The sequence below is a fragment of the Olea europaea genome, unplaced genomic scaffold (genome assembly GCF_002742605.1).
Source record: "Olea europaea var. sylvestris unplaced genomic scaffold, O_europaea_v1 scaffold488, whole genome shotgun sequence".
Classification (NCBI taxonomy): domain Eukaryota; kingdom Viridiplantae; phylum Streptophyta; class Magnoliopsida; order Lamiales; family Oleaceae; genus Olea; species Olea europaea.
The window spans coordinates 21,388-31,474 of record NW_019263193.1 but is presented as its reverse complement, the minus strand read 5'-3'; the positions used below and the strand labels follow the sequence as shown (position 1 = coordinate 31,474).

The window sequence follows — 10,087 nt, the reverse complement described above, 5'->3', positions numbered from 1 at the left end:
CCATTAATGTAAAAATGAGAATGAAAAATATAATCATTACAAACCCCACACAAAAGATAGAAATTCAAATATGGTGACTTAATGTGATGAATAACGATCACATTTTTTTTTTTAATGGCCAAACAATGGGAAACAAACATAGGCTTAGAGTAATCGTAAGAAGCTATTTTTCAAGTCTCCTATTCTTATCAATGAGAAGCTGTACAATCTACACAATGGAGACAGGCGTACACAAACATCAACCAAAAAGATAATAACGATCCAAAAACCATCACACAATTTCATTTAACTAACCAGAATATCAAAGTCTGAATGTAGAACAGTTATAGACCCAAACTACAATGTTTAGCTGAATAACTACTTCATGAGTAGCTTGAAATACAAGTGATATTTTAAATTTCATATGCAAATTCTAGGATCTATTTGTTGCTACATCTTGCAGTTCTAACTGGAAAGAGACGAAGAAACAAAAACCATTTCTAACTTGCATAACTTCTCCAATGCTTAACATTCTGCATCATTCAAAATTCTCATCAATTGATTCATTCACTGCAATGCCTTTGCCTTAACCACTATTTTTCTTTCATCTTCTTTGTTTTGGGAATGTGAAGAACTAGAAGTTGAGAATATTACCCTTCGAGCTGATGATTCATTAGAATCATGTTGCATCAAGTGTAGTGATTCAACAAATGGAGTTAGAAATGTGCTTCCATCAATGCTTACATGTGAATTTTCATGTTGTTGAAGATGTATCTACAGTGAGCTGACTTCGTACTTGTATTCATATCCATTTTTTTATTTTACAGCTTTTACATAGAAGAATAGATCTTCATTTGTTGAGGTATGGATTGATTCTGAGAGGTTTGTTTTTGTCATGCAGAAATAGGAATGCTAGAATTAGCAATGTAAATGAATGTATGATAGCATAATAATTTAAAAATATGTTTGAGGTAGGTATCAGAGTTGTTTCATAAGTATAAGCGCAGAGCATTGTAAGAACTTCTCAGCAGGTTCTCCTATAATGGTAGCATCAATACAACCTGATGAATCTTGCAATTGGATAGAAGCTCTTGCCCAATGGCAATACAACATAGATAGATGACATAAGAGTTGGAAAAACATGTACTGTATGAAATTCTAATTGACGTGTATGCAATTATTACCTTCGAACAGCACGTGCTTGAGAGTTTTTCTAAAATGAGCAGCAATGGATTTCATCGAAATTCGCATATGCAGATTTCTTGCAGTTGTTGCAAGACATGTACCATAAAGATTGATCATAATGTGTGATATGTGGTTTTGCTTTTAACCAAAAGAAGCTATGCTATGTTAACAGAATAAGGATGAGTTAATAATATGTATGTTTAAAAATAAACACCAAGGAAAATATTTGAGAGTTTAGGAAGATAAAATATAAAAATAAGGTTACTTACCACAAGCAAAAGTCCTTCTATATTTCTAATTTGAGTTATTTTGTCTTCTTTTGGAATGGACACTCTTGAGAAAGCCAATGTATGATAACAATTCTTGGTTACAATCTCATGCAGCTTTTGAAGATTAGCATCCACCATTGTATTAGATGTGATTAAAGAAGCAAGTAAAATAAGAAACAGAGATGATTACATTTGAAAATTGAACTGAATTTGTAGATTTAACATTTAAAATGGCAAAGCCTAATCATACTTCTCATATATCATTTGTAAAGTATTTTTCTCCAACAATTAAATAATAAGCCCTTGTTTGACCCAGATTGTTTTCATAAGAATGCGTTTTTAAATAGTGTATTAATAATAAATGTGTGGTTAAAAAATAAAGAAAAATTTTGGATTTGCATGTAATATCATTTTATTGAATGATGTGTGATTGGAATGATGTTAAATCACTGTTTAAGAATATATTTTTTCGAAAGAATGTGACTCAAACGGGGCCTAAATAATACCCTGCCATTTTATAGCTTTCTTATGTTAGATAACTAAACCAGGCCACTTACACCTCAAGTAAAGGGAGAAATAATTAAAAATTGAAGCAGCTGAAAATTGAATGACATCAAAGGCAAGTTACTGTTAGCTCTACAGTTTCTCAATTCACATAAACTTCAATTAAACTGTGTTGTTTATACCTCATGTAAAAGATGAGAGAGGTATAGAACACAAATGCACCACATTGAAATCTCAAATGTTAACTCAAAAACTTGAATAAAGTTCAAAGGCATTAGTAAATTAGCAATGCAAAGATGTCAACCACACTTTATTATAGGCTTGTACACCCTTCTAACACTCCACATATACACATTTATTTAGAGGCAAGTTTGTTTAGTTACATGATTGATCTATAGTTGGACTTTTTTACTTGTTAAGAGAAAAGAGTACATGTTTTACCTTTAATTTTTAGGCACTGACTTAAGTTACAAGGCAAAATTTAGCTCTAACTTTCTATTGCATAGAATCTCTAGCATACTTTCTGAGGTAACTACCTTGTCCTTATAATAATGTATCTTTAACATTTAGTGCTGTAATATTGAAAATGAAAGTATAGTAAGTAAACTAAATTAAAGGAAAGAATTAAGAGCAAGCAATTACTAAGACTTTAACTCAATAGCTTGTTCACAATTGACTTTCAAAATCCCCAAGTCAAAAGACAACAAAACACAATCAAACTAAAATAAATGACAGCTATAGAGAGACATGCATGTAAAAACAATTATCAAGCGATCATTCATTCCACATTCATACATCATAAGATCATGAATATATGTATTAATGATATCAAATGAATTGCAGCATGCGTATGAACTTCCAAATAGGCAATTATGAGGTTAGACATCGTTGAACACGACAACAATGAAATAATCTACTGTAGACATGTTTCAATCTGCACAGTATCCAGCACATCTGAGGTGTTTGTCTTGATATTCAGAAAAATTAGACAATGATTTGCACTCATAGTGTACTAAATGTAAAACAAAAAATATCAAATGCTTTGTTCTAAGTGCAGACCAGATATCTTCATACACATAAATATGTAACTATCCAAGCCAAAGTAAAAAAATAACAAGTTTTTATAAAAGAAAATCAGCATCCTCTTCCCCTCTTGTAACATAAAGACGAGTTGTAGGAAGAAAGAAAAGAGAACCTCATAGTCATAACACAGTATCTTCAGTAGTCTGGCCTTTATTCTACAATAATATAAATATCCAAAACAAAAGTTTAGAGCATGTTCTTTAGGACGTGTAAAAGTTTCTCCCAAATAACTATGAATCTAGGGTACACATGAATGTGGCATTCCACACGTCGCTTGCAGAGTATGTGATAAAGTTTCAAATATGCATTAATATAGAGTACTTACCAATTCTGTCGAAGAGGAATCCAAATGTAGCTAGACTTGAGGTCTTTCATAACAAGGACCGACCCTTGAAATAGTAACCTTGATCTCTGTTTCAACCCTGGGTTCTATAAGAGCAACAAAGAATTTTTTGCTCAAATGCTAAGAGAGTTTAAAGGAGAAAATTAATCAAAAAGGCTGAAGCTTAAATGGCATTTCCTAAGCTTGTTTTGACAGTTAAGATGAAACACAAATGGGTCTGGCTCGTGGTGAAGTTATAGGTTTCATGTGCCATATTTTTTCTTTCTGTTTTGGGCAAATACATTATAAACTGAGGTTTAAAACTTCTAGAACAAAGAAACTATTCAATAGCAGCAATTTTTTAGCACCTTATATTTTTTTTCCAAAACATTATAAATAACATTTTTTTACAAATCAGAAAAAAATAAATGATCAACTCTCATTTTGGATAAGAATACTTCGACAAACACGGTTAGTGAGAACATAATATCTACAAATATAATATCAATCCCGTCAAATGATTCTGTATAGACAACGAAAAGAGAAATTATGAAAATCGTGAGAAAAATAAATCTTGAACAAAGTACCTCAAGAACTGCAACAACGAAGAAAAATATCCAACAAAATCAAAAATCATGTAGAAAAATAACTGATGTGGAGTACACTTGCTAACCCGTTTGCTTTCTCGCAGAAAATCCCTTCTTCCCCAAACCTTCGATTCAAAACTTAGATCTTCTTACATAAAAATAAAGTAACAGAAGAAACAAACAAATCCTAAAGTAAATACCTCAAAAAATGCAACAACAAAGAAATACTCAACAAAAAATCAGAAATCATGTAGGAAAAAGAATCGATTTGGAGAACCCTTGTTGTCTCATAGGAAAATCCATGGGTACAGTTATTTCCATCAACGATTTTTCCAAGTAAATCCCCCCTCTAAATTATCCCTAATAAAATTTTAAAATTTTTAAAAAATACTATTTACATCCACATTATTTTTAAACTTGTCCTTATTAAATCCATTCATTTAAATATTATATATCTACGTAAATTTTATATATTCATCACATTTTAAATACATCCCTAACATTATAAATTCACACAATCCTTAAAACTATAAACTCTTCTAAACCAAATGAATGAAATAATAACAAAGTTGAACTTATTGAACATTAAATGAACATATATTATTCAGCTAATCATGTTAATAATGTTTATTAGAAATTTTATCATTCTTATTCATAAAACTCAATTTATCAAAGGCACCTATAATTATATTCATGTAATTTTTTCTAATCTATTAAGATTCTAATTAAACATAAATTCTAAAAGAATAAAAAAAAATTTAGAATAAGTTAATAGAAATAAAAATTTGTGGATCAATTTAGAGTTATATATTTTTATTTAATTCTGTTTATGTTTATTTAAGTAAAGTTATATAGGATTTAAAATATATTAAAATTTTATTTTTAAAACTGAATATACTTATAAGAAGCGTGAATAGAAATAGAACTTCCCAAATCCACTCTTCCCAGACCCTTTGAGCCAATATCCTTCCTTTTGTAGATTAAAACTAAAAGTAAATGATTTGCGTGAGACTACCTCGTTCGAAGTCGGGAAAACTCTCGAATTTCCTCTGACGAGCGAAGCAAATGGAACGGAAATAAAGAAATAGGTTTCTTCCATGCACGGGCGAACACAGGGGAACAAAACAAAAGGAACCATACGACGTCGTTTCCAATAGAAGGCAAAAGAAAAGGCATAGACGATAGGCCCGGTCGACACGCGTCCTGCTTTTTCTTTAGGCTCTTTTGTACGTGTAGATAGATATGAATCTTTAGATGGTACTTGGTAGCCATAAAAATATATTTTGAAATATTAAATTGATGAAAAATGTGTGATTAAAAAATAAAGAAATTTTTTTTATTTACGCGTAATATTATTTTAATGAAAAATATGTGATTGAAAAGAAGAGAGAGAAAAATACATTTTGAAAAAAATGGATACTAAACGAGGCCTTAAAGCGACGTTAATCCCAAGTTTTCATAAATACTTCAAAACTTGTGACAATAAAACTTGTTCGGTACATTGTTTTCATGTGGGAAAAAAAATGAAAATATATAGTTAAAAGTGGAAAAAAGTTATGATATGTGTTTGCAAATTAATTTTTCAAAAAAGGATTAATCCATTTTTAGAGAAAAAAGTTTCACAGAAAATTGTCAGAATATTCTCATAATATGGGGCCCACCTTGAAAAAAATTGCCAAAAAATACTTCTTTTGTGAAGAAACTCCTCGATGTTCATCAAACAAAACCCTTTAAAAAATTATCTATGTCAAGCAAACCTTCAATAAGTTACTATCAAACCCTTTCTTTCTATTTACTTTGATTGATTGACGCTTTATTGACTTAAGCATCAAGCAACAGAAAGTCTTCTGTCACTGTAGTCCATCCTTTTCAAAGGTCACAAGCAGTAACCCTACGTTCATTTTGCAAGACTCACTTCTTATAATAGATTCACAGGAAAAGTTGGGTTGATTTCGCCACGTAATCAACAAAAAATCTTGATAAACAAGTCCACAACAATTTACCCAGTCAAGTTGAAATATTAGAGATGCACCAATTACATTGGTTTTGCCACTTGAAGTCCTTTTCGTGTAGGAAGCTTTTCTTGTCTGTATACACTCCTTGCTTCAATTTATTGTATAGGCCAAAACCATATAAGGATTACAAAAGCGATAAATTTATGCCACATCCATGCACAATTCACAATCCATTTTTCTTATTATGGCCCGTTTGATAGCCATGTTTTTCAAAATGCATTTTTCCTTCTCTTATTTTCAACCACACATTATTTATTAAAATAATATTACACGTCAATTAAAACTTTTCCTTATTTCAATCATACATTTCACATCAATTTACTGCTTTCTAAAATGCATTTTTACATAAGAATGTCTATCAAACACTTCCTATATATGTATAACTTGATAGTAAAGTTGTCGTTTATATATATATATATAATTTGAAGGCCATTCGAAGGCAAACTTGTGAAAAAAGGCTCAAATAAGACCGAAACATTAAAGCTTGAGAGTTAAACTGTGAGATGACAAGGTTTGAAACAATGATCAATAATGGTCGACATTGGTAACAGTGCATGTACGTATTAGTATTTTTTTTTCAAGAGTAAATTGTTCATGTAGCTTTTAGCCTCGTACAACATGCTTGAAAGTGCATGTGATGTTTGGTGCAAAGTGTTACTTGTACTCGATACTACATCATTTGCTTTACCCACAAGTCACGATAGCTCATATTTTAGAGGAAATTGTGCTATATGTCAATTTTTGGTTGACTTTGCATTTTCAAAAATATCATTTTTTTCTTAAAGTCTTTATAAGATTGTTAATTTTGAACATTTTTGCCCCTCTAAATAATTTAATCACCCTACATGTCCTTCATTAAATGGGATTTGATTCTATGAAAAATTGTACAAAAACTAAAAAATGTCACATCAAATAACTCAACTTTCAAATAAAAAAAAAAGTGAAACAAAAACAAAATACAACTCAATTTATCATTCAAACACTCACTAACCCTAAGTTCACTCCCTTCTCTCTTATTTGAATCATCAAATGCCCATGACGTTGACGACCTATTAATTAGCCCACCGCGAACGAAGACTATCATTAATCTCTTGATGTTTGTTTTTTCTTTCTTTTTGCATTTTTTGCTCTCTTCTCTTCTGATTCTTCACATTTGTATTTGTTTTTTTATTGTTTGCATTTTTTGCCCTAGATTGATACAATATGCCCCATTTTTTTCGATTTTTATTGTCTACTTTTCTATTTATGAAAAATGTAACATTAATATTTATATAAGTTATCTATGAATTTATTTCTTATAACTACTTTCATTTTTAAGAAAAGTGTCGTTACGTATCAAGGTATCGACCCGAAAGGTACATACCTGGACGGTTTAGTTTGTCATTTCCTTATCTTGCACCTAGGAGTGTTGATTTTACAATTTATATACACCTGAGATATCTTATCGTATTGTCCTCTATGTTATAATATTTTAAGTAAACTGTTTAATTTGATAAAATGAAAGTCTCGACAGTTATGAATTTTCGATCGATGACTACTCCACAGATTAGTAATATGACCTATCTCTTGCGATGAACTGTCGTTCTTAATAGTTTGTTTCAGTTATTCTCGACAGATAACTAAATACAACAGATGAGTTGAATCATTTGTCGATATGAATTGTTGCCCTTGACAGATGAACTATCATTCTCGACAGTTAAAGGTGGTATTTCTCAACATATGACAACTTCTCAACAAATCAGTTTGGTAGTCATCTGTCTATATGTCCAACTTTGGCTCATCCGAACATTGCACGTGTGTGATTTCGATTTCTTACATGTGTGTCGCATTAACATGTATCGATTATTATGATATGACATTTTTTCTATATTTTTGCAAATGAATTTTAAATTCCTCTTTTCTGAAAATGAAAGAGGTATAGAGTTGGAAGGTGTGTGCCTCGAATGACTAGGAGGGTCCATTGCCTAGGGGAAACAAGGAGGAAAATGGTATGTATGCTGATTATGAGGAATTCGAAATTTTAATACTCTCATCTTATTCCCTAGTCTACAAACTAGATTCGATGACATGTACATTACTATTTCAAATATTGTTTTCAACTAGATGAATAAGGCATAGGGCCCTAAGTGTCATGCCCGGACAAAGAAGAAGTTCCCTTGGGTTGTGACATGATGGAGGCGAACGGTAAGTTTTATATCGAAGAAATTATATTAAGTTAAATTCTAATTATATATTATAAGCATGTTAAGTTAAAAACTAATGTTAAATGTCTTCTCATGACTTAAATATAAATGATACAACAATTTTGGATGACGCCATAGAGGAAAATACACTTCCCTCTTCTAACGCTATGGTCCAATCTGAAGGTAAGTTCCTAAAGAAGGATTCGTAATATTGATTTTAGGTAGTCGAGCAAATAATTAGATGTTGGTAGGCTATGTTATGTTATTATTTGACGTTTTAGATAAGTAATTTGGTCATACTACTTTTGCGTAGGCAATGTCCCTGACATACTGTAGTAGCCACCATACACATTGAAGAAGACAATGTAGTTAACACAAAGAGGTTGCAATCGACGCGCGTTTGTTTTCCTACAGCATCTACCAGGGCTCCATAGATTAAGGGGAGGAGAAAGAAATCAAGTATTAATGTCCCAGGAAATTTGTTAATACTATGATAAACACTATATGATAGTTGTATATAAAATGATCATAGTAAGGACAATTCTCCAAGAATTTGATTATAAACATACTTTGGTGGTTGCATATATTTGTGCTTATGTATCTCTAAGAATTCGACGACCATTGATATGGACAAAATTTGCGTACGTCATCGGCTATAATTATTTATTGTAGTTTTGTCATGGATTCATACGGCAACATCTGTACAGAATGTTGTACAATAGCATATCCTTTTGCATTTTATTTGTAGTCAAGTTTGCAACCAACTGTCAGTAATGACAGAAACCTTCCGTCAGGACCGACAATTACACATTTTTAGTGTAATTTTTTTTTTTTTTTTTTTTGGAGGTGATCTTGTGGTGATTCTCAAAATTTCAAAAAAAAAATTCCATTTTTTTTGTTTTGAGAAACTAACAAAAAGAACGCATTTTCAACAATTTCAAAACAAACACTCAAAAACACAAAACTCAAAATGAATTTAAAACTCAAATACAAAGAGAACACCCCCTAAATTTTTCAACTTTCAGCCTTTCGATGTAAAGGGTCCTAAAAGTTGTGAGCCTCCAGTGGCCCACCCGTTTATAGAATCAATTTCCAGTGATTTTCCAGTGTGAATTCGATGTGGGACAAACCAAAAGCACACGTCTATGGCTGTAGACAAATCTCAGCTGCAATTATTTTGATTTTTGATTTTTGATTTTTGATTTTTGTAGTCATAGTCATTAATGTTTATTTCTGTCTAATTACAATTCTCTTCTCTCAACCTCTCTTTTTTATTAAAAAATATTTAATTGAATTAATTAATTATTTTTATCTTATTTTAATTAACAAAAAATTAGAATACTCTTCAAATATTTCAATTAACAATATTGTACTATTATCCATTATTACATACTATTTGAAATATATTTATTTGTCTTTTTTTAGCTATTCAGTTCAACCCATTAACCCTCGACTTTTTCGTTTTTCCGAGTCAATGTCCAAACAAAGCATGAGGTAAAGTACAAGCTTGGAAGCACACATATTCTCCCCAAACTAAGCACAAAGGAAAGCTAATGCATCAATCATTTTCATGATGTCAGAGCCAAAACAATAACAAACTTTTTTTTTTTTTTTTTTTATATTCAGATATTCCAACTTACACTAGATTAAATCCTAAATCGCGGGTTATAGCAAACTTTATAACTAGTGGTGGAGGTGACAACTGCCTTCAACATTTTCAAAATTTTCTGTAATTACGTATACACAAAAAATAATAATAATAATAATAATTTAATAAATCAATATATTCATAATACCAATATTTTGTCCCTCAAATACTCCCCTGCCTTTCCCTATATATTCTATGATAATCAAAGGAGAAGAACATTTTGAAGAATGAGCATGGTAAGTTACAGCTCGTACCTTGGTGATATTAATATGCATGAATAATAGAGGACGAAAATCATTACATCCATTGCGA

General features: G+C 30.9%; 1 protein-coding gene across 2 annotated transcripts; it reads right to left on the bottom strand.

The window, feature by feature from the left end:
• Positions 1 to 251: 251 nt before the first annotated feature.
• Positions 252 to 5,127, bottom strand: LOC111388331. 2 transcript variants are annotated; one of them, XM_023013012.1, is made up of 3 exons: positions 4,945 to 5,127; positions 3,346 to 3,449; positions 252 to 877 (listed from the first exon to the last, which is right to left on the bottom strand). In XM_023013012.1, the coding sequence occupies exons 1-3, from the start codon at positions 5,065 to 5,067 to the stop codon at positions 796 to 798; spliced, it is 309 nt and encodes a 102-aa protein (XP_022868780.1). In that variant the 5' UTR covers positions 5,068 to 5,127; the 3' UTR covers positions 252 to 795. The 2 variants fall into 2 exon arrangements, 1 of the variants encoding a protein (XP_022868780.1); XR_002701550.1 differs by lacking the exons at positions 252 to 877; positions 4,945 to 5,127 and adding an exon at positions 2,842 to 3,175 and having other exon boundaries at positions 3,346 to 4,343.
• Between the last annotated feature and the right edge of the window lie 4,960 nt (positions 5,128 to 10,087).